Genomic DNA, 25,864 nt, shown 5'->3' on the forward strand with positions numbered 1-25,864 from the left:
ATGAATATTCAAGGTTGATTTCCTTTAGGATGGACTGGTTGGATCTCCTTGCAGTCCAAGGGACTCTCGAGAGTCTTCTCCAACACCACAGTTCAAAAGCATCAATTCTTTGGCACTCAGCTTTCTTTATAGTCCAACTCTCACATCCATACATGACCACTGGAAAAACCATAGCTTTGACTCTACAGACCTTTGTTGACAAAGTAATGTCTCTGCTTTTTAATATGCTGTCTAGGTTGATCATAACTTTTCTTCCAAGGAGCAAGCATCTTTTAATTTCATGGCTGCAGTTATCGTCTGCAGTGATTTTGGAGCCCCAAAAATAAACTCAGCCACTGTTTCCACTGTTTCCCCATCAGTTTGCCATGAAGTGATGGGACCAGATGCCATGATCTTTGTTTTCTTAATGTTGAGCTTTAAGGCAACTTTTTCACTCTCCTCTTTCAGTTTCATTAAGAGGCTCTATAGCTCTTTTTTGCTTTCTGCCTCGTATCTGCATATCTGAGGTTGTTGATACTTCTCCTGGCAATATTGATTCCAGCTTGTGCTTCATCCAGTCCAGCGTTTCTCATGATGTACTCTGGATACAAGTTAAATAAGCAGTGTGACAATATACAGCCTTGATGTACTCCTTTCCTGATTTGGAACCAGTATGTTGTTCCATGTCCAGTTCTAACTGTTCCTTCTTGACTTGCATACAGATTTCTCAGGAGGCAGGTCAGGTGGTCTGGTATTCCCATCTCTCTAAGAATTTTCCACAGTTTGTTGTGATCCACACAGTCAAAGGCTTTGGCGTAGTCAATAAAGCAGAAGTAGATGTTTTTCTGGTCTTGTCTTGCTCTTTTGATGATCCAGTGAATGTTGGCAATTTGACCTCTGGTTCCTCTGCCTTTTCTAAATCCAGCTTGAACATCTGGAAGTTGATGGTTCATGTACTGTTGAAGCCTTGCTTGTAGAATTTTGAGCATTACTTTGCTAATGTGTGAGATGAGTGCAATTGTGGGGTAGTTGGAGCATTCTTTGGCATTGCCTTTCTTTGGGATTGGAATGAAAACTGACCTTTTCCAGCCCTTTGGCCGCTGCTGAGTTTTTCAAATTTGCTGGCATATTGAGTGCAGCACTTTAACACCATCATCTTTTAGGACTTAGAATTCTAGGCTGATTATTAGAGAAATACAAATCAAAACTAGGATGAGGTACTACCTCACACCGATCAGAATGGCCATCATTAAAAAGTCTACAAATAACAAATGCTGGAAAGCCTGTGTGAAAAGGGAACCCTCCTACACTGTTGGTGGGAAGTAAATTGATGCAACTGCTATGGAAAATAGTATGGAGTTTCCGTAAACAAAAAATAAAGAGTTGTCATATGATCCAGGAATCCTACTCTTGGACATATATCTAGAGACAACTCTTACTCAAAAATGTACATGCACCCCTCTGTGTTCATGTCAGCACTATTCATAATAGCCATAAACATGGAAAACATGGAAGCAACTTAAATGTCCATTGACAGATAAATGGATAAGGAAGATATAGTACATGTATGCAATGGACTATTACATAGCCATAAAAAAGAATGAAATAACGTCATTTGCAGCAACATAGTTGGCCCTAGAGATTATCATACTTAAGTGAAGTACATCAGAAAGAGAAAGACAGATGCCCTATAATATCATTTATGTGTGAAATCTAAAATATACACAAGTGAACTTATTTCTGAGACTCACAGATGTAGAAAACAAACATGGTTACCAAAGGGTGAAGGGAGTGGGGTAGGGATAAATTAGGAGTTTGGGATTAGTAGATACAAATTCGGAGAAGGCAATGGCAACTCACTCCAGTACTCTTGCCTGGAAAATCCCATGGACCCTGGTAGGCTGCAGTCCATGTGGTCACCAAGAGTTGGACATGACTGAGCGACTTCACTTTCACTTTTCACTTTCATGCATTGGAAAAGGAAATGGCAACCCACTCCAGTATTCTTGCCTGGAGAATCCCAGGGACGGGGGAGCCTGGTGGGCTGCCGTCTATGGGGTAGCACAGAGTCGGACACGACTGAAGAGACTTTGCAGCAGCAGCAGCAGATACAAACTGTTAAATATAAAAAAGATAAACAACAAAGCCCTACTATGTAGCACAGGGAACTATATTCAATATGCTGTAACAAACCAAAATGGAAAGTAACATTAGAAAGAGTATGTGTGTATGTATATATATATACACACACACAACTGAATCACTGTGCTGTATACCAGAAACTGACACAACACTGTAAATCAACTGTGCTTCAGTTAAAAAAAAAAATGCTGATCATCATCTGGCAATGCAGGGTTGCCACAAATCTTTAATTTGTTAAAAAATTTTAAAAATGCAGTATCTGCAAAGTGCAATAAAATGAAGTACAATAAAATGAGGTATGCCTTTCATTACAAATGAGGGCTAAATGAACAAATTTGTAGTCATTAATAATTTGAACAGTAGTTGGTCCAACCAATTCATGTTTCTATCTAGCTCTACATACCCTTCCCCCACTCTGCTCCTCTGGCAAATATTTTTATCTTACTCAGGTTGTTATGACTGCTTCAGTGCTGTACATGAATGGTTCCTAAGACTTAGTATAAACTCAAGATTAGTTTTATAGCTTGGTCATGCCTTGGCAGAAAAGATTTAACTAAAGCACTTTCTAATTTCTAACTAAAGCACTTTCTAAAACTAATTCCAGACTTCTGTGAAATCTCTTCTTCTAGGCCAGGATTCTAATTATGTGATTTTTCACAATGTAGCCCTTGTAAGGGCTGTTGCACTTAAGCAGTCTGTTCCCCTCCTGCTGCCCTGAGGTGGCCTTTTTCTCTTCTGCTTTTCTAAGTACATGTTAAGGTTGGATTTCATTTTTTAATGTTAGTTGTTGAAAGATACCTGGTTGTATTATTTTTACTCTTTCTACAAATAATAAAATCTTTTTCTCTTTTTGAAAAATACAGTGGATTGTCCTGTTTGTGGGGTTAAAATTCCAGAAAATCACATTAATAAGCACTTAGACAGCTGTTTATCACGTGAGGAGAAGAAAGAAAGCCTCAGAAGGTAAGAAAGTGAAGCATAATCATTGAGCCACTTTAGTCACTTTAGCTTGCGCTTTTAAAAATATTAGCTGACTGTCCATTCTCTCTCCTTGTTCTTTCCAAAATCCCACCTTGCCAAATATAATTAACTTTACTATGTGCTAATAAAATTTGACTTGATAAGAAATTCGATTTAGAATTCAGTTCTTTTTAGGCTTATTTTCTTCTTTTAGAATTTTAGAACTACCATAAAGCCCTTGGCCCGAGAAAGCAAGGCTAGACTCTGAATATAGAACACATCACATCTTTTTTTGGTTCTTAGGAATCTTAGAAGTTTAAATTAAAAATTAAAAAATTAATTTAAATTAATTAATTTAAAAAATTAAATTAAAAATTAAAAAATTCTGAATAATTACTATATACACATGATATACTGTATGCACATAACATTAAATAGTACAGAAGGGTTTTTTTTTTTAGAAAATACAGAATCATTTATTCATTCAACAAATAATTATTAAGCACATAATCATGTACCAGGCTCTGTTAAGCATTGGTGAATGAAAATCAGATATTCTTCTCTTAATACCCACTTTTTCCTGGAAGCATGCAACCAGTAGGCTTGCATTTTGAAGGCAATGATTTTCCTTGGTGATTGCATATGTATAAATTTGCAGTTGTATAGTTTGTCTGTGGGGCAGATTCAAAAGGGAATGTGTGAAATATAGTTTGTGTGTGTGGGTGTTTGTATATGTGTGTGTGCATGTCTATGTGTATGTCCCCTGCCAACTACCCGGGTGAGATAATTTAAGTTGTCAACCCAGTATTTTTACCGAAGCTCATGCTACTTTGCCTCCCTTATATATCAAAGTCATGATAGGTTATTAAACTTGATCATTATTGTTACACATGTAAGTTAATCAAATTTTAATCAAAGTTACCTTGCAAGGTGTTATAGAATCCATGGTAATGAAGATAATAAGGAAGCTGAAGCCACAAATTAGATGAGTCTGATGCTGAAGGAAGACGTGAGATGAGACAGCAGTTTGGGGAAGGAATAAGGAGCAAGATCAGGGAGGATTTTATTTTTTAGAATGGAAATTATATAAGCCTTTAGCGTCCGTTTTTGTACTACCTCCAGGGAGAGGGCAGATGATACAAGGAGCAAGAAGGCAAAAGTCCAGTAATGAAGTGTCTTTGACATGCAGAAAGAGCCTTTCTTCTGAATCAGGATGGAAAGAGGAGGGAACAGGTGATAATTCAGAGATCTGGGGAGGAGAGGGAGGAAATGGAAGAAATTAATGGGATGTGGGAATGAGCAGAATGATTGGTTCTCATGTCTGGTTTGTTTGGAAAAACTTGGAAGAGTATTTGCCAGAAACCATGCTGATAAGGCAGGACTATTTTCTTTGGTTTTGTGTGTGTGTGTGATTAAAGGTAAAATGGTGTCACTTAGATTTTATGAGTAAATCGGCAGTGAATGCGGGTTCCGAGGGACAAACTCTTGCTGTTACAATTTACAAAAGCTAACATATAAAGCACAGCAATGTTTTATTGATTTACAGTGAGGGGCACCAATTGACAGTTCTTACTGTAGTGTTTTTAAGCATGACAGTTAACCTTTTTCCTCTGAGTAGAACCTTTTTTTCAAGTGAAAATGCACAGTGAACCATAACATAGAACAGATAAAATTGGCCCTGTCCATTAAAGTGGAGATGGAGGATTGTGCTGTCCCCATCCCCCATCTCTCCCTGCGTCCCTGTCTGATAGCCACTGTGGTCCTTAGCTCCTTGCGACAGATGTCTGTGAGGTCTTAAATGCACAGTACTCACCCCTAATGGGTAAGTTTATTGATGAGAATAGATTTTTAGGCTGCCTAGTTGAGATTTTGGATAAAGAAACTGGATCATTACAAGGATTACTTCCCATAAGCAGTGAGAATCTCGGAGAAGGCAATGGCACCCCACTCCAGTACTCTTGCCTGGAAAATCCCATGGATGGAGGAGCCTGGTAGGCTGCAGTCCATGGGGTCACTAAGAGTCGGACACGACTGAGCGACTTCACTTTCACTTTTCACATTCATGCATTGGAGAAGGAAATGGCAACCCACTCCAGTGTTCTTGCCTGGAGAATCCCAGGGGCAGGAGAGCCTGGTAGGGTGCCGTCTGTGGGGTCACACAGAGTCGGACACAACTGAAGTGACTTAGCAGTAGCAGTGAGAATCTAATGGTCTAATGAAGAATCTTTCATTCTAATTCATTTAATTTAATTTATCTTTTAATTTCTAATTTCTTTAGAAATTTTTTTTCCCTAAAGAATGAGTTGGGAATATAGAAGCTGGGCATTTTCTCTTTGAAGAGTAAGGAATCAGCACTGATAATTTTGCTTGGACTGCTCTTTTTCTAGATGCATCCATTATATTTCTTTTCACACACTTAGCTCGTCAGTTTATCCAAAGATATACTCATCCATGTATAATTAAGTTCAAGTTCCAGCTGTGGTTCTGAAGAGCTCTGTGCAATTACTATAATCCTGCCAGTTACTCTAGCACAATTTAGGAGCGCCGTTTTCTGTCTCTCTCTCTTAAAGGAAGGTTCACTGTACAAGTTAGTGTGTTGAAGTCTTTGAGAATTCCTACATCAAACATAATTGTTGGATTTTGTTTAATCTAGTAATTCCTAAATTTATTTAACCCTAAAACCTTTTTGTTCTCATAACTCATTTTGCAAAGTTTGCATTTGTGAAGATACACTTAGGGAGACATTGAACCACCTTTCTCTTTAGTGACATCCTGATCTTGGACTCTGGTCACATAAAAGAATATATAATATTTAAAATAAATTTCTCTACAATATCCCAACAGGCCATTTCTTAATGTGGATGACAGCCCTTACCATCCTTTGTAGATTCATATCAGAAGTGATCAAAGAATACTTTTCTTTTTGCTGTCCTCAGATTTTGAGGACCCTTAAATGCAATGCTGTTTCTCCAAATTGTAGAAGAAAGATCAGCGTCATTTTCATGTTTTAGGAAACATTTATCAGACTTCATGTTAAAAATTTTTTTTTTAACTTTTTGGTTTATATTGGAGGATAGTTGATGAACAGTGTTGTGATAGTTTCTGGTGTATGGCAACGTGATTCAGTTGTACATATCCATGTATCTGTTCTTTTTCAAATTCTTTTCCCATTTAGGTTGTTACATAACAACTGAGCAGAGTCCCCTGTGCTACACAGTAGGTCCTTGTTGGTTGTCCATTTTAAATATAGCAGTGTGTACATCATATTTTAAAATTCTTGACAGAAATTGTTTATTTCTGCTGGTGCTTTTCAGTGTAAATGCCAGTGAACAAATAGTTTTCCATTAGAATTTCACAGTCATAAGCTTAATCATGTATCCTTAATAAAATACATGTTTTAGGTACAGACTTAATGAATTGTCCTTTACAGTATTCTTGTATAAACTCCTTCAAAATGTTTCTTAGGACTTGCTACCTTGTGTGATTTTTTATTCAGCTATAATATGGTTAAGAATATACCTGCAGTGCAGGAGACCTGGGTTCGATCTCTGGGTTGGGAACATCTCCTGGAGAAGGGCATGGCACCCAACTCCAGTATTTTTGCCTGCCAGAGGAGCCTGGTGGGCTGTAGTCCACGGGGTCCCAAAGAGTTGGACATGACTGTGCGACTTACACTATCACTATAATCAGTGAGTGCAGTAGGTAGGCTGTCGTTATAAGAAGAACACTCTTCAGAAAAATGTAATCTCTTGAGGGTTTTCAGGGTTTTCTGCAATTAAACAGTTATTTCTGACTTGTAGTCTTTATTGATGGAGCATAAAAGAACTAATCTTGCCAGGAAATGGTGGTATTGGTTAATGGAGAAGTGTTTGGTTGTCTTCAGTCTGTATTCAGCTGTTTTCTCTCGTATGGTCATGGACCATTTGTATTCGATTTCCATGTGGAACCTTGTTAATAGAGATTTTAGATCCCCACTTAAGAGCTGAGCTGAGTTAGAATTGGTAGTTTCTGTGGCAAAGTGATTGAAAATTGCATTTTTAATAAACTCTCCAGATGGTTCTGAGGTGCTTTAAAGTTTGAGCAGCATGGCCTTGTGCCCACTAGGTATATGCAAGTCCTTTGTAAAATCTTGTGGTTTTTTTTGCATAAGCATATTATTTTCAAGTTTCTTTTAATTGTTATCTGAAATTTTGATATTTCATTTAAAAATGATTGCAGTTGTAGTGTCTACATTGAATACATATTTATTAAGCACCTAATTGCCGTAGCATTGAGCCAGGTGACATACTCAGCTAGGTTATAATCAGATTAGATCGATTAAAATTCATCAAGGAGTTCCTGTCTATGAGATTTTCTCAAGTCATTAATATTATTAGGTAGCTTGACTTCTGCATATTCCATTGAAAGAAGTAATGTTTATTAATTGGTTTTTTGGAGGGTGTAGAAGAAAGTCATTTGATTGGGCTTTGTTATATTTATAATTGCAGCTTAGTGCTTATCATTATGTTCATCATGAACATACAATGAAGAGCCAGGTGGCAATTTAAAAAATATATATATTTACTGATTTTTTTATTTGGCTGTGCTGGATCTTAGTTGCAGCATGCAGAATCTAGTTCCCTGACCAGGAATCAAACCTGGGCCCCCTGCAGAGTCTTAACCACTGGACTGCCAGAGAAGTCCCCAGGTGGTGATTTTGCTAATACACTTATTCTTTTCTTTTTTTGTTTTTTAATTGAAGGAAAAATTGCTTTACAATGTTGTATTGGTTTCTGCCATATAACTCGAATCAGCCATAATTACACATTTATCCCCTCCCTTTTGAGCTTTCCTCCCATCCCCCCATCCCCGCTCTGGGTTGTCACAGGGCATCAGGCTGGGCTCCCTGTATTACATTTGCTAATACACTTTTTATAAGGCTTATGTATTGTTAATATAACTAATTGAAGTTGAAAAAAAAGAACACTGCTGTGTTTCTTGTTATTGTTTTCAGTTGTCTTCTTTTGAAGATGATCCCACAAGAATACTATGCACACATCAACTCTCTGAATTCTTTCTTTCTTCAGCATAATAAGTTTAGTAAACCTAAGTATCTCAACAGGTCTTCTTTTAGTTCATCTAGTGCTTTTGCAAAATGATTGATTGCTTTGAGCTTAAGAGGGCAGTTTTGCCTATGCATCAGATTTTTTTCTAAGAAAGCTGTGTATGATAATATTCTAAAATCTATAGCCTGACCCTTGATAGCATTTGTACTCTTAATAACCTGAGATAGCTAGCTTTTTGTGGAGATTTTCTCTGGAAACCATGGGCAGATTTTAGGAAAAACATGTTTTAAAGAGGTGAAGAATTGAATGATTTCATATAAGTGTGATCCTACATTCTCATGGCATTTAGTCCATAGCCTTCTGCATGAGTCCCAGGTGTGCATCTTTAGGCCTGATCTCTGTCTGAGACCTGACTCTCCCAAGTATTGGCTGCCACCTAGACCCTTCTGTCTGAGAGTCCCACCACCACCTCAGACGCGTCACTGTCATGTGAATACTGTCAACTTGATTCACAAATTTGGTCCTTCTTCTCTTTTCCATTTTTATACTAATGTTTCTACAATTCTCCCAGTCACCTCAGTATTGAGCAGAAGGTAAATTACTATTTTACATGAAAAGCATTTGATAATTCACAGTAACCCTCAGTGATCCCTTTTTTCCTCCTTTTCAGTTCTGTTCACAAAAGGAAGCCACTGCCTAAAACTGTATATAACTTGCTCTCAGATCGAGATTTAAAGAAAAAGCTAAAACAGCATGGATTATCTGTTCAAGGAAATAAACAGCAGCTCATTAAAAGGCACCAAGAATTTGTACACATGTACAATGCCCAGTGTGATGCTTTGCATCCTAAATCAGGTAAAGTAATAAAACAATGAATTTTATTTACCCTCTGGATAAAGCAGTTTTGTATGACTCAGGGGTTAAAACCACAGAGAAAATTTTAATACATTTTTGATAATAGCTAAAACATTCAAATATACTCCTTCAGAAGATATCTAGAGTGTCCTGTGATAAGTCAGCCTTTCTCTCAGCTCATCTCTCTGTCCGCCTTCTTTTCTCAGAGGCAACCACTGCTACCAGCTTCTCATGTATATGAAGGTTGCTTGAGAGAGCATTGCCTATAAGATAATCCTAGTTTTGCAGCTTTATGACTGGGTGACTGTGGGCAAGTTACTTATATCTGACCTCGGTTTTCTTCCCATTAAGTAGTTCATAGTGTTTTTGTCCAGACTAAATGATAAAATGCATGTAAAGTCCTAGCATTGTACCTTAGCAGGTAGTTAGCATAGAATAGATGTTACCATTAGATTATTAAGATTGTTATACCCAGAAATATATGTGATTATTATTATTTCATCAAAAGTTTGTTTTACAGACACACTACTTAATAGTTCTTTCAATTAACCTCACAAATTTTGGAGTTCTTTCAGTTATTAACATATGGATAGAATTGCCTGATTTAAAAAAAATTAAGGTATAATATATAAACAGAAAATTACACAAGTTATAAAGGTATTGTTCAGTGAATTATCACAAAGTTCAGGGAAGGTGCCTTTGTAGCAACTCCTCAGAGCCCTGCCAGAATCCTAGAAGGCCAGCCCACTCCTCCCAACAGTTGCTGCCTTTATCCTCACAGATGACCACCTTCCTGACATCTAAAACCATGTATTCATTTTGCCTATATTTTATCTTAAATATGGAATAATAAGTAGCTTACACATTCTTTCGAGTCTGGCTTAATTTTCTACGACATTATGTTTATAAGATTTGTCCATGTTTTTGTGTACAGTTGTGATTTTTTAAAAATTTTTGTTGCTGTAGCGTATTCCATTATATGAATAGGACATATTACACAAATGTCCATGGTTGACGGACACCTGGGTTTTTCCATTCTTTGGCTCTTAAAGAATAATGCTGTTACGAGTAATCTTTCGCAGGTCTCTTGGTGGTCATAGGCACACATTGTTAGGCATTATGTATACCTACGTGTGAAATTGTTTTTGCAAACGTTTAACTTTCCTGGGTACAGAAAGAAACCCAGGTGCCAATGTGTGCTCTCATCAGGAAGGTATGAGAATTCCAGTTTTTCCACATCATTATCATCATCAGTATTGTGAGTTTTCCTTTTTGGCCATTCTAGTGTGTCCATGGTAGTATCTCATTATGGTTTTAATTTTTGCTTCTCTAATGGCTTATAGTGGTCACCATATTTTTATATAATTATTGGCCATCTGGATATTCTCCTGGGTTAAATATCCATTTAAGTCTTATGCCCAATTTTTTTATGTTGTGGATCTATTGCTTCTTAATTTATTTCTGGGATTACATGAATTTTTCTGGATACAGATCTTCCTGGGTATATATTTGCTTAATCTCCTTTCATCTTTTCACTCTCTTAATGGCTTCATTTGCAAGGTAGAAATTTTAAATTTTGTATCCAATTTGTTGCATTTTCCATCAGATACTACTTTTTATGTCTTTGCCTACCACATGATCATTTTTTTTTTCCCTAAAAGCATTATTCTTTTTGCATCTACCTTTCATCCTACAATTTATCTGAAATTGGTTTAAGCATATGTTGCATAATAAGAGGTGAGATTCTCTTGTGTTGTTTCCATATGATCAGCTAATTGAGGTAGCAGCATTTATTGAAAAAGCATCCTTTTCACTTTGAATTGTTAGTACCTCTTGTTTGAAAATCAGCTGTGTTATGTGTGGGTCTGAACATTGTTTTGTTCCGTTGGGTCATTTATTTATCCTTGTGCCACTACTGCAGTGTCTTAATTATTTAATGAGTGATTTATAGTAGATCTTGCTGTCTGGTAATGTAGTTCCTCCAGCTTTGTTGTTTATTGAGATTGTCTATTAATAGGTGAATGGTTGTATGCAAATTGTGGTGGAACCATACAATGGAGCACTGCTTAGCAATAAAAATGAATCAACTACTGATAAATGCAACAATGTGGATAAATCTCAAAAGCATTGACATAAAAAAGACTACATGCTGTATACTTTGAAAACATTTATCTGGCATTTTGGGAAAGACAAAACTTTGGGGGGCGTAGAAGAGATCAGTATGTCCCAGGGTTTAAGGGTAAGGAGGAGGGAACTTACTGGGCAGAAGAACTTTTGAGGGTAAAGGAAATGTTCTAGATTTTGAAATGATGAATAAATGACTACTAATAGGCAATTGGACTTGTCTCCAGTTTTTGGCTCTTCTGGGTAAAGCTACTATGCACGTGGGCTTATAGATTTGTATGTAGCCATATGCTTTTATTTCTCTTGCGTTTTCCTTTTCATTCAGTTAAAATATTTTCTGGTTTTTGTTGTGATCTCTTCTTTGACTCATGGATTATTTGGAAGTGTTTTCAGTATTTCTCAGATACCTTTATTCATTTCAAATTTGATTCCATTGAAGCAGTTCTGTATGATTTGGGGCCCTTTACATTTATTGAGACTTGTTTTATAACGCAGCATTAGGTCTTCCTCGGTGAGTGTTCCTTAGGCACTTGAAAATTTTGCTTTATTTGTTCAATGATCTCTAATGTTAATAATGTAAAGTTGCTAAAGTATTATACTCAAGTCTTCTACATCATTACTGATGCTATGTTTAGTGATTCTGTCACTTACTAAGAACATTATTGAAATCTCAAAGGATATTTATAAGTTTTTAATTTTTCCTTTCAGTATATTCTGTTTTCTTTACATTTTTGAATGTCACCAATTAGGTGCATGTGCGTTTAGTATTGGTATGTGTTTTTGATGAATTAATCTATTATAATGAAATAGTTGTTTTAGTCTCTGGTAATATTCTGTGAGTAATAACCTTATTTCACTTTTTTCTTTAAACATACTGTGTTTAAACTATGGTTTTTGGTAGGCAGGATATGGTTTGGATCTGCTTTTTAAATTTAATTTGACAAGATATGCCATTAAATTGTAGAGTTTAAAACTTTTTCATTACATTTAATCTGTTTGGTGGGATTTAAGTCTACAAACTTGCTCTTTTCTATCTGTCTTGTCCATTCTTTGTTTTTTTGCTTTATTTTCTTGCTTTCTTCTAGATTATTTTTAATTCTATATTTTATCTTCACTATTGGTTTATTAGCTGTATCTCTGTTCTTTTAGTGATTATTCTAGAGTTTACCATTTGCATCTTCAACTTATCAGAGTCCACATTCAAATAACATTATACTATGTGTTACGTAAGGACCTCACTCCTTCCGTCTTTGGTTTTAGGTGTCTGAGGTCCTCTACTCGTGTTCAGCAGGTGCTCTGTGCAAATTGTTCCACTTGTAGATGTATTCTTGATGTAGGGGAAGAATGGACCCCAGATCCTCCTGTTCCACCATCTTGACCTTGATCCATCCCGGTTTTATTGTCATTTGTCTTCTTTGTTATAAATCTCATTATACTTTACCATTTTTGCTTTAAACTGTCAATTTTCCTTTAAAAAGATTTTAAAAGTTGAGAAGGGAAGTCTTTATATGCCTATACTTTCACTGTTTGTGTTATTCTTCATTTCTTTGCTTTTAGAAACTAGGTTTCTATCTTTTTCTTTTGGCCTGAAAATCTTCATTTAATCTTTCTTGTAATGCACACGTTTTGTTGAGACAAGTTCCTTCAGCTTTTATTTGTCTGAAAGTCTTAATTTAGCATTAAAAAAAAACCTTTATTTTGAAATAATTTTGAATTTATGGGAAATTTGAAACATTATCATAAAGAATACATAGATACCCTGCACACAGATTTACCTATTAGCATTTTGTTCCATTCGCTTTATGTATTAATATATATGTGTTTGTGTGTGTGCTTCTTTATTTACATATATTTTTCTATTAAACCGAGAATAGGGCATATAATCTTGTCTGCTAAATGCTTCATTGTGTATTTCCTAGAAAAAGAGATGTTCTCTTTTATTGCTGCAGTACGAGTATCAACTTTCATCTCTATTCTAGTTTCAGCAGTTGACCCAAAAATGGCCTTTATAGATTGTTTCCCCACTCCAGTACATGATCCAGTTTTGAATCACAATATTAAATTAAGTTGTAATGTCCTTTCAATCTCTTTCATTCTGGAACAGTTCCTAAGCCTTGCTTGGTCTTTTATGACAGTGGCATTTTAAAAGAATACAGTCTTTGTTATTGTTGGGTTTTTTCCCAAATAGAATGTTTCTCATTTTGGCTTTGCCCTGTGTTTTGTTATAATTACATTCAGGTTGGCATTTGTGGCCAGAATACTATATAAGTGATGTTTTGTCCTCAGAACATCTCATCTGGAGGGATTTGACGTCTTTGTGCCCTTTATTTGTGATGGCAGTTTTGTCAGCGTCTTCATTGTGTAGTTTCCTCCTTACTTCTAGTAAGAAATCTGAACAAAGACACTTTCCTCTAAACAGACCATTATCTTTTATAACAGTTAAGAGTCAGTTCAGTTCAGTCACTCAGTCATGTCCGACTCTTTGCGACCCCTTGGACTACATGTAGCACTCCAGGCTTCCCTGTCCACCACCAACTCCTAGAGCTTGTCCATCGAGTTGGTGATGCCATCCAATCATCTCATCCTCTGTTGTCCCCTTCTCCTCTCGCCTTCAACATTTCCCAGCATCAGGGTCTTTTCCAATGAGTCGGTTCTTCTCATCAAGTGGCCAAAGTATTGGAATTAAAAATAAGAAAAATATATTTCCTATTTATCTTCATTTTTACCATTTCTAGCACTTTGTTTCTTATAGAGATGAATTTCTGGTTTTATATTTCTTCTGCTTGAAGAACATCCTTTAACACTTAATGTGGAACTGGTCTGCTAATAATATATTCTCTCAGTTTTTGTTTGTCTCAGTTTTTATTTATCTTTTTACTTCTAAAAAATATTTCCATTGACATAGAATTCTAGGTCCATGGGTTCTTAACCACTCCCAGTACTTTTTCATTCCATTTTCTTCTGGCTTGAATAGTTTTTTATGAGAAACATGATGTAACTTGGCCTTTTTTTTGTATAGTAAATCCCTTTTTCTGACTGGCTGCAAGATTTTCTCTGTCTATATTGTTGTGTTTTCGTTTTGTTATTTTTTGTTGTTGTTATTTATTTTGCTTGATATGCTTTGAGCTTGTTGCATTTGTGTTTGATATCTTCATTATATTTAGCAGATTCTGGCCATTAGGTCTTCAAATATTTCTTCTCCCTTTTTTATTATGGGATTTCTATGACATGTTTATTAGACCATTTGATATTGTCCCTCAGCTTTTAGATACTCTACTCCTGTTTTTTTGTGTGTGTTTCCCTCTTCCCCTTTTTTCTGTTTCAGTTTGGGTAATACCATCAATCTCATTTTCAAGTCCACCAATTCTTTCCTTAGCTGGGTCAAGTATCTCTCTTAATTTTTTTTTTTTTCCTAACATTTCTATTTTATTCTTCTTGATGGTGTCATCTCTCTCCTGAAATGACCCATCTGTTAATGCATGTTGTTCATCTTTTCCACTAGATATTTTAGCAATTATCATAGTTATTTTAAATATCATGGCTGGTAGTTCTAAAATCTGGGTGATATCTGAGTTTGATTTTGTTATTGTTATTTGCTTGCTTGTTCATATATCTTGTAAATTTGGTTAAAAGCAGACAATATTCGAGATGCTAAATACTGAAGTAAATAGTGTGAATGACTGAAAAATGCACTTGTCTCCTCTTCTGCTAGGACTTTACTGTGTGTGTGGTTGACTGGTTTTACTGCGTGTGTGGTTGATTGGGTTTTTTTGTTGCTGTAGTTATCTGTAGTTGACCACCAGTTTCATATCCCCTGTGCTTAGGTTGGTGCCTGAGTTACCAGAACTTTCTTTTTAAAATGTTTCTGCCTCACTCACACTTAGGTTTTCCCTGTGTACCCATACCTGAAAAAGTCTCTTTCCATGCTCACTTCTCTCCCAGTGGCTGATTACAGCTACTTATCACATGGAGGTCCTGTTCATGGTAGGGGGCATGAGGTTGTTCACTGTTTTTCTAGCTTAGCCTCTGTCTTAGGCAGGCTCTTGATCCTGGGTCTTGGGTGGGGCTCTCAGTGACCCTGTGCCTCCCCGAGTGGCAAGGGTCCTCTAGTGATCAGGGCCCAGGGTTTCCTGACCTCTCTGCCAGAGTAGAGGATTTTGTTTGTTTCCTGTCTCCATTTACCTGTGCTCTGGGGTCTTCAGTTTTGCTGACCTTCCCTCAGTGGCTTAACGGTTTTGTTTCCTAAGGGTTAGAGGAATGGGGCTTCATGTCCTTCCTGCAGTGGAGGCTGTTCTCCTTTCCCAGGCTTGGATGTGGAGGGATACTTTTTCTGACTCTCACCTTTCCTTCGGTAGTTCTTAAGAATACCCAGTAAAGTCTATAGAAAATAACCTTGAATTTGGTGTGAGCTCTGCATCTAAGCTTCCCAGGATTTTTATGCAGTTATGGTGGTTCACCCTTGGCCTTTTACAATCCATTAGAAAGGTTATCTGAAATGTTCTTACCCAGCAGTAGGATTATCCTTGTTTTAATTATGTCAGCCAGTACTCATAACCGTCTTCTCGAAGGTGCCGGAGTCCAGCTCCAGCAGCCAGGGATTCAACCTGAAGAGATGAATGGTGTCCGTGATGAGGCAGCCTCTCAGTTTTCTTGGACTGCCTATTTATTTCAAGTTTAAGATTCTCTTTTATACTTTTACAAAAGCATTAGGTCAGAGGTTTGGCATTTTCAGTTTCCCCTCACCCAAATTTATTATGTCCATAAATCACTGTTGCTCTTCAAACAGAGTTTCTGCTTCAGTGATTCTCAGAATCAGCCTTACCATCTATTATCTACTTCCTCTAATGTGTCTTATAGTTAACTTGTGATTACATTGTAACTCATGCTACATTCCTCAGTTTACTACTTATCTTCCTAAATCCTGTTTGCCCCTAACATCCTGAGCTCACTATCTCTTAAAAAGGCTTCTAACTATAGAGTCTCTAAAAATTCCTAACTTCTATAAGCTATAGTAAAATATGCTAACTTTACAACATTCCTTAAATCTTTAACTTCTAACTATTTTAATTATTTCTAAGCCCTAAATTCAGTAAACTCCTTTGCCATAAACATTTTCCTCACAAATAGGCTTCAGTAGCAATCCCTCCCGTGGCCTCAAGCTGCAGCCTATGTGCTCATCCTGGAACACTCTTTTGTAAAAGTCCTTAAACAAATGTCAGTGATTAACTTTATGAATTATTCTCTGAGCATAGCTGCAGAAGGCTTTGTGCCTTCTCATGCTCCTCTCAAGAACAATAAGCACCTTAATATTCCTTTTCAGTCAACTCAGCCGAGGAGGGGAAAAAACAAGTCAGAATTACTAGGCCTAACTCCTTCATCCCGGGACCCTGCCTGCGGAATGAGGAGACAGGGCTGGGGCCGTGCCTCCATTTTGTCAGTAATGCCTAACGCAGCTCCCGATGCGAAGGCATCTGACTTTCCTTAGATTTCAGGCTAGTTGGTTTCTCTGTGAACTTAGCTCTGATAGATTGAAGAAGAGTTACAGTTTTATAAGTTATTCAGGCTTTTCTTGTTACTAGGGTGTGAGTGACACTATATCCAGGTCTTTATATCATAAACAGAATCAGAAGTCCCCCTGAAAGATTTAAGCTCCTGAGTTGCATCTAGTCCTAATACAGTCTCCTTAATATCTTAGAAGAGAGTAATATGCCAGATGTTCTGTATCTTGAGTGATACTTGTGTGAGTGGATTGGGCAGAATGCAAGTGGTCCCTTTGGTTTTCTGTTATACCATGATTCAGTAGATTTATGATAGCTGTTCAGCTCATAGAGACTGTTTACATTGTTTCTACTGGTTTTAATTATATTAGGGAGGCAAGGGGTACCTCTCAGTCCTTGAAAAATAAACTTTGAGATGATTGCATTCTTAAATGATCCTCTCAAGGACTATGGGTTTTGTAAGAAACTTTTTAATAGGGATTTTGTATAAATTTATATAGAATTTAAATTCTTATGGTGAAGAATATGATGATTTCCCCTGTTTACCAGTTATCCAGCCTAAATAGTGTCAACCATGCCTAATGGTGTGTTTGTTGTACGTCATTTACACTCCTTTCTAGACATAGTATCCTTTTATGTATAAATTGTGTGTCAGGGCTTGTGGTTCTTTCCCCTACACCATATGTACCTTAGTCTTAATGTGTTGGCCTAGTAGGCAGAAAGATAGCATTGGTAAATTTCATGATATTTGCAGTCAAAGGTATTTACATATGAGATGGAGCATATTCCAGGTCTCTTTGATGTATGTGATTGGTAACTACACCTACTGACAGAAATTCTGGAGTCTGGGTCATTCTCCCCCCCCCCCACCCCGCCCCGCTATTTAGAGACCTTTGACTTTCTTTGAAAAATAGCTTCTTATAACATTTTGTACATTGACATTAGAGTGGATATCCCCGAAGAATAGAATTCACACTAACATTGATTTTCATATTTTATTGGAACTGCTGTTTATATCTGTTTACTCAAAGGAAAGAGCAAAATGACTTTGCTGTCTTTCTGGTTATTTTTTAAACTATAATTGCATGTGTAAAAGTTAAATGTTTTAACTCTGTGTTCTTTTTTTTTTTTTTCCTCTTTTATTTTGAAATAACTTTAGACTTACAGAAAAATATTTACAAAGACCAAACAGGGAGTTCACGTATACTCATCATCTAGCTTCAGTGTTAATAGTCATATAACTAGAGTACATTGAGCAATGTCATGTAATTAATATTGGCTGTATGTCCTTGTTTTAACAGCTGCTGAAATAGTTCAAGAAATTGAAAATATGGAGAAGACTCGGATGCGTTTTGAAGCTAGTAAACTCAATGAAAGTGTATGTTGATGATCTTTTTAAGTATCTTGGTAGAAATGAAGGAAAGAAACGTTGAATACCCTAGAAATTAAAGCAAACTGGTATTGAATCTGTTCAGTGGGAAATGTACTAAAATACTTATCCATTTAATGTATTATGATTTACTTGCAGCTCATTTTTAGTACAAAATTCTATTGTATTTAGCAGTCTTCTGGCACAAAATCAATCCAAAGTAGAGTTTATTAGTGAATTATAGTTTTTTGGGAAAGTCATGTGCCTGTACATCAGGTAACCTTGGTATTGACCCTGTCTCTGACAGTTGCATTTAAACTGTTTACCATTTAACCTGTGTGACCCTTAGGATCTTCATCTGTAAGACTCATGGGTTGAACTGCATGATCTCTGAGGTCCGCTTTTAGCGCTGGCATTCTGCAATTCTATGATTATACTGGTTGAGAAGTTAAGTAATTGTAAGAGTTGATGAGGATTGAGCATCTGTTGAGCTTGTTGAGGGAATCAGAGACCTAAATTCCTTCACTATTGCCTTCCTCTAGCTTGATGGTCCAAAACTTGAGGAAAGGGTATCAAAGAAGAAAATAGTCATTGTGTCCTTTACACTGGAGGAAGTGTTTTGGGCTCTCCCATGTAGACATTTTCTAGGCCATCGGTAGCGTGTTTGTAAGGAAAGCAACAACTTTAGGCAAGTAAGTTTATAATCAGATAGGAAAAAAATGAGATTTTTGTTTATTTCATTATTACCCGTGTGCTAACTATAAGTTGGAGACTATAATGAATTGTGTCAGTACGTTTTTGATCTTTGAAGTTTAATATTTTAAAAAATGAACTAGAAATTTAACATATGAAGTTTTGTATTGCATGTTCTCTACATATTACCTTTGTGGTAGACTTGAGAGTTAGATTGGGAAAAGATAGGAGACAAACAGGGAGATCTGCCTTATTAATGACCTACTAAATGTCTCTTCAGTCTTGTGTAACCTGTTGTACTAATAAATGTGAAAAATTAAATATTGAACATAGGAAATTTAATTGACTTTTGTGTTAATGCTTTATATATTCTAGTAGAATCAGTGTTGCATTTTCTACTGATGTAAGTAAAACATATATTAATTGCAGTATTAAAAGAAGTAAATAGGAGTTAATCTTCTTGGTCTATATAAAACAGGGATGAGAGATTATTTTCCTCAATTTTAAACATCCACATTAGAGATTTTTAAGTTTATTGTACTAATTTCTTTTTTGTCATTTAAAAAAATTTTTAATTAAGAATATTTCATTTTTTTAGGTAATGGTTTTTACAAAGAACCAAACAGAAAAGGAAATAGATGAAATTCACAGTAAATATCGTAAGTTATACTACACTTTCTTTATTTGCAAAAGACTTGGCTTGCGGTTTTTCATCTTAAGTAATTTTTTAAAAATATGTTTTGTATATTAATGTTCAGTGCAAACCCCCTCCTGTTAATTTTACTTAAGAGACTGAATTTTGGTTGAATGTTTACTCAGACAGTGACTTTTTTTTTTGCAAGCGTGTACCTGCTCTTTTCTTTTTTTGATGAGTTACAAGTTTTGTTTTGTTTTTTTAATTTATATTTTTATTGAAGGATAATTGCTTTACAGAATTTTGTTGTTTTCTGTCAAACCTCAACATGAATCAGCCATAGGTATATGTATGTATATATATCCCCTCCCTTTGGAACCTCCCTCCTGTCTCCCTCCGCATCCCACCCCTCTAGGTTGGTACCAAGCCCCTTTGTGAGTTTCCTGAGCCATACAGCAGATTCCCGTTGGCTATTTTACATATGGTAATGTAAGTTTCCATGTTACTCTTTCCATACGTCTCACCCTCTCGTCCCCTCTCCCCTTGTCCATAAGTCTATTCTCTATGTCTGTTTCTCCACTGCTGCCCTGTAAATAAATTCTTCAGAGTCATTTTTCTAGATTCTGTATATGTGTGTTAGAATGTGATATTTATTTTTCTCTTTCTGACTCAGTTCACTCTGTGTTATAGGTTCTAGGTTCATTCACCTCATCAGAACTGACTCAAATGTGTTCCTTTTTATGGCTGAGTAATATTCCATTGTGTATATGTACCACAACTTCTTTATCCATTCATCTGTCGATGGACATCTAGGTTGCTTCCATGTTCTAGCTATTGTAAATAGTGCTGCAGTGAACAATGGGGTACATGTGTCTTTTTCAACCCTGGTTTCCTCAGGATATATGCCTAGGAGTGGGATTGCTGGGTCATATGGTGGTTTTATTCCTAGTTTTTAAAGGAATCTCCATACCATCTTCCATAGTGGCTATATCAATTTACATTCCCACCAACAGTGCAAGAGCATTCCCTTTTCTCCACACCCTCTGCAGCATTTATTGCTTGCAGACTTTTTGATGATGGCCATTCTGACCAGTGTGAGGTGATATCTCATTGTGATTTTGATTTGCATTGCTCTAATAATGAGCAGTGTTGAGCATCTTTTCATGTGTTTATTAGCCATCTATATGTCTTCTTTGGAGAGATGTCTGTTTAGGTTTTTTTCTCACTTTTTGATTGGGTTGTTTGTTTTCCTGGTATTCAGTTGTATGAGCTGCTTGTATATTTTGGAAATTAATCCTTTGTCAGTTGTTTCATTTGCCATTATTTTCTCCCATTCTGAGGTTTACCTTTTCACCTTGCTTATAGTTTCCTTTGCTGTGCAAAAGCATTTAAGTTTAATCAGGTCTCACTTGTTTACTTTTGTTTTATTTCCATTAATCTAGGAGGTGGGTCATAGAGGATCTTGCTTTGATTTATGTCATCAAGTGTTCTACCTATGTTTTCCTCTAAGAGTTTTATAGTTTCTGGTCTTGCATTTAGGTATTTAATCCATTTTGAGTTTATCTTTGTGTATGGTGTTAGAAAGTATTCTAATTTCATTCTTTTACATGTAGCTGTCCAGTTTTCCCAGCACCATTTATTGAAGAGACTGCCTTAGCCCCACTGTACATTCTTGCTTCCTTCATCAAAAATAGGGTACTCATAGGTGCATGGGTTTATTTCTGGGTTTTCTATCTTGTTCCACTGGTCTCTATTTCTGTTTTTGTGCCTGTACCATACTGTCTTGATGACTGTAGCTTTGTAGTATAATCTGAAGTCAGGAAGGTTGATTCCTCCAGCTCCATTCTTCTTTCTCAAGACTGCTTTGGCTATTCTGGGTCTTTTGTGTTTCCATATGAATTGTGAATTTTTTTGTTCTAGTTCTGTGAAAAATGCCATTGGTAATTTGATAGGGATATCACATTTAATCTGTAGATGGGGTTTGGTAGTATAATCATTTTCACAATATTGATTCTTCCTACCCAGGAACATGGAATATCTCTCCATCTGTTTATGTCCTCTTTGATTTCTTTCATTAGTGTCTTATAATTTTCTGTACAGTTCTTTTGTCTCCTTAGGTGAGTTTATTCTTAGATATTTAATTTTTTTTGTTGCAATGGTGAATGGGATTTATGCCTTAATTTCTCTTTCTGATTTTTCATTGTTCATAGAAATGCAAGTGATTTCTGTGTATTGATTTTGTATCCTGCAACTTTGCTAAATTCACTGATTAGCTCTAGTAATTTTCAGATACTATCTTTAGGGTTTTCTATGTCCTTTATCATGTCATCTGTAAAATGTAAGAGCTTTACTTCTTTTCCTATCTGGATTCCTTTTATTTCTTTTTCTTCTCTAATTGCTGTAGCTAGGACTTCCAGAACTATGTTGAGTAATAGTGGTGAAAGCGAACACCCTTGTCTTCTTCCTAGTCTTAGGGGGAATGCTTTCAGTTTCTCACCATTGAGAATAAATGTTTGCTGCAGGCTTATCATATATGGCCTTTACTGTGTTGCAGTAGGTTCCTTCTATGTTCATTTTTTGAAGAGTTTTAATCATAAATGGGCACTGAATTTTGTCAAATGTGCCTGCTCTTTAATTTGTGACTCACATTATACTTGGAGCTCATCACTAAGCATTTTGCAAATATTAATTAGTTGCTGTCAAAGCATCTCTGTGAGAAGAAAATGGGATTCAAATGGAAATATTCCTGACTTACCATCCTGTCCTCAGGCCACTCAGTGACAATGTTTCTGTAAAGAATTTCAGTACTCTGTAGCTTGCAAATTTGTGCCAAAAATAGTTTTTATTTTATTCATTATTACCAGCTTCCCAACTTTGTCACTTCATTTTCCTTAATGATGTTTGTATGCATCTTTCCCAGTGCAAGCACATTACTGTTTTGTCAGTTAGGTAGCTGTTTATTCTTTGGTTGTTTGGTTGGTTTCCAATTTAAATTTACATTTAAAGTGCCCAGCCAATGGTGGAGAGTTAATATTTGCTGATTGAGTATCCCATAAATGGTATGTCTTAGTTGTGCTAAGATAACTGTTTTCTTTTTTCACTGTTTAAGCTTTGAAGGGGCAGGTCCAGCTGTGACCTGTGGGGAGGAAGGAGGAAGTGCACAGGTACCAGATGTGAGCACATCACTGTTTTGTCAGTCAGGTAGCTGTGCCTGTGTCAGTTCAGTCGCTCAGTCATGTCCGACTCTTTGTGACCCCATGAATGGCAGCACGCCAGGCCTCCCTGTTCATCACCAACTCCCGGAGTTCATTCAAACTCATGTCCATTGAGTTGGTGATGCCATCCAGCCATCTCATCCTCTGTCGTCCCCTTCTCCTCCTGCCCCCAATCCCTCCCAGCATCAAGGTCTTTTCCATTGAGTCAACTCTTCACATGAGGTGGCCAGAGTATTGGAGTTTCAGCTTTAGCATCATTCCTTCCAAAGAACACCCAGGACTGATCTCCTCTAGGATGGACTGGTTGGATCTCCTTGCAGTCCAAGGGACTCTCAAGAGTCTTCTCCAACACCACATTTCAAAAGCATCAATTCTTTGGCGCTCAGCTTTCTTCATAGTCCAACTCTCACATCCATACATGACCACTGGAAAAACCATAGCCTTGACTAGATGGACCTTTGTTGGCAAAGTAATGTCTCTGCTTTTCAATATGCTATCTAGGTTGGTCATAACTTTCCTTCCAAGGAGTAAGCGTCTTTTAATTTCATGGCTGCAGTCACCATCTGCAGTAATTTCGGAGCCCCCAAAAATAAAGTCTGACACTGTTTCCACTGTTTCCCCATCTATTTGCCATGAAGTGATGGGACCAGATGCCATGATCTTCGTTTTCTGAATGTTGAGCTTTAAGCCAACTTTTGCACTCTCCACTTTCACTTTCATCAAGAGGCTTTTGAGTTCCTCTTCACTTTCTGCCGTAAGGGTGGTGTCAGCTGCATGTCTGAGGTTATTGATATTTCTGCCGGCAATCTTGATTCCAGCTTGTGCTTCTTCCAGTCCAGCATTTCTCATGGTGTACTCTGCATATAAGTTAAATAAGCAGGGTGACAATATACAGCCTTGACGTACTCCTTTTCCTATTTGGAACCAGTCTGTTGTTCCATGTCCAGTTCTAACTGTTGCTTCCTGATCTGCATATAGGTTTCTCAAGAGGCAGGTCAGGTGGTCTGGTATTCCCATCGCTTTGAGAATTTCCCACAGTTTATACTTTAATGATAATTAAAAAAAAAAAAAAAAAAGCCTTTGGGGGCACTTCCTAAAGCTCAAGTGCTTATTATCATTATAGTTTTAGTCACAGTTTCATTTAGTATCAGGATCTAAATATGCCATTGATAGCTCTTCTTTTTTTAAAACATTTTTGTTAATGTTTTAATATACTTTTTTTAGATCACATTTCTATAAGGCTTATATAAAAAAATCTGCCTCCTCCACCACCAACCTGTCTCCATTTCCATTTCCTTGAACTAACAACTGTCAAGCCTTTGGGCTTTTGTTATAATAATTACCTTCATTTTTATAAAAGATTATTCTTTCTACTATTTCTTGGAGAATTTTTCAGTTTTCCATGTTAACAACTGATTAAAGTCCTAATTTGAAAAATGAAAACTTAGCTCCATTTTAAATCGTGATTCTTCGCCTTCCTCTCAATCTCTGAATATTGTCCTAATTTTTTAATAAGCTTGGTATACAGTTTGAACCAGCTAGCATACATATGGTGGTTATGAAGGGTAGCAGAATATGCCACTTCCCAAGAATATGTCACCGTGGCATATTTCTTTGAGGAGAAGGCATTTGAGAAGCAACAGAAAGAAAAGCTCTCTGTCTCCCCTCCATTTGGCTCAGATGGTGAAAAATCCACCTGCAGTGCGGGAGACCTGAGTTTGATCCCAGGGTTGGGAAGATCGCCTAGAGGAGAGCATGGCAACCCACGCCAGTATTCTTGCCTGGAGAATCCCCATGGATGGAGGAGCCTGGGGGGACTTAGAATCCATGGGGTTGCACAGAGTCGGACACAACTAAAGTGACTAAGCACAGCACAGCTCAAAGGCGTCTGTCCCTCCTCCCCTCTCTATCCCTAACCTAGAAGTAGGTTAGTTTCCTGTTGCTGGAGAAGGCTTGGACTTAAATCAGCATAACAGATTTCACTCTTGGTTACTGTGTTTTTCCTGGCCATCTCCCCATAACTGGCCTCCCCCACACCTTTCTTTTTTTTTTTTTATTAATCTAGCTGAAGATGATATTTAAGCCAGTGTTGTAAATCACCTCTGAGTGGCTTAAGAGTTTTTCTCTGGGTGTCTTCTGTAAACACATGAGGTATATATGTTAATAAGCATCTGTTTTGTTTTTCTTATATAAATCTGTCTTTTGTTATAACACCCCAGCTAAGAACTGAGAGCATTAAAGGGAAAATTATTCTTTCCGTCCTTATACTTGTAATTCCTTTCAGGAAAACGTTCTGTTTTTCCTATAATTAATCATTTCATGTGCTTAGTTTTCTATTTATATGGTATTAATTTATCTCTAAACTTTCCATCAGAAATGTGAGTCACTTTACAGTGAACCTCATAGATAGTTCATCAACTCACTTTTCTCTCAGGAGCCTCTTGCCTGAAGCAGCCCCAGCTCTTTTGCAGTCCACTGTGGCTGCTCTCTCTGGGCCTCCTTCATGGCTGCTCTGGGGGGCTCCCTGTCACCAGTCTTCTGGGTATCCTAGCCTCCCTCCTATGGCAGCTGACTTATTTTCAGGATCCAAATCCACCTCTTCTTTTTTCTTGTTTTAGTGGGATACATTTTCCAGGAGACTCTCTGGGAAAGCGGGTATTGCATCTGTACATAATCGGAAATATTACTTTTACTCTTGATTTATTGTTTGGCTTAGATAAATTGCCCACATAACTATTAGTAAAAAGCAGGACTGGAAATTAAACCCACACTCACCAGATGCTCAGCTTGAAGCCCTTTGCCTGTGCCATGCTTTGTATCTGAGTTGGGAACTTCTTTTTGAGGGACTAAGCTTTAGTTTCAGGTTATAGTGCTTTTAAAAAGCTTAATTTTATGACTGAGTAACTTTGGTGGTTTTGTGATGCTGTATCTTATTTTCTTTAGCACTCTTTGGGATAGATTTGTATTCATGACTTCCTCTTTTAGAAGAGGAGAGAAATAGTGAAATCATTTTGAGCCTTAGTTCCAGATTTGTAGAAAGTATATTTGATGTGGGGTTGAATGAAATGAGTTTATTAAATTACCTATGGATTTCAGTTTGCAAATGCTTTTGATAAGTCTTCTTAGTTAAGACTGAATTGCTAAGAGGTGGAATCTTAGCCTGACAGAGAATTACTCTAATTGCCTAACTGCCATGACAGACATATTTTGGGAATCTTCATGGTCTTTACCTTGGTAATAGATAGTTTTATACTTTGCCAAGAAAAGAAAAACTAACTTCTAATGAACACTCTGGGATTATCTCCTGAAACTTTTTCTGAGAGTACCAGCTTAATCTTAAGTAGGCAAGA

General features: G+C 36.8%; 1 protein-coding gene across 6 annotated transcripts in view; it reads left to right on the forward strand.

Moving 5' to 3' along the window:
- RAD18 (RAD18 E3 ubiquitin protein ligase) overlaps positions 1-25,864 on the forward strand; it is a 110,842-nt gene that overhangs the window by 22,918 nt on the left and 62,060 nt on the right. For 5 of the 6 annotated variants that reach the window (XR_009732456.1, XM_061396339.1, XM_061396336.1 and 2 more), the window contains exons 6-9: positions 2,985-3,084; positions 8,797-8,981; positions 17,905-17,981; positions 19,264-19,324. Coding sequence is in view for 5 of the 6 variants with exons in the window: in XM_061396339.1 (XP_061252323.1) it covers positions 2,985-3,084; positions 8,797-8,981; positions 17,905-17,981; positions 19,264-19,324 (423 nt within the window). In the remaining variant the exon portion in view is untranslated. The remainder of the gene's footprint in view (positions 1-2,984; positions 3,085-8,796; positions 8,982-17,904; positions 17,982-19,263; positions 19,325-25,864) is intronic. The other variant, XM_061396341.1, reaches the window with a different exon arrangement.

The sequence above is a fragment of the Bos javanicus genome, chromosome 22, assembly GCF_032452875.1.
Source record: "Bos javanicus breed banteng chromosome 22, ARS-OSU_banteng_1.0, whole genome shotgun sequence".
In the NCBI taxonomy this organism is placed as follows: domain Eukaryota; kingdom Metazoa; phylum Chordata; class Mammalia; order Artiodactyla; family Bovidae; genus Bos; species Bos javanicus.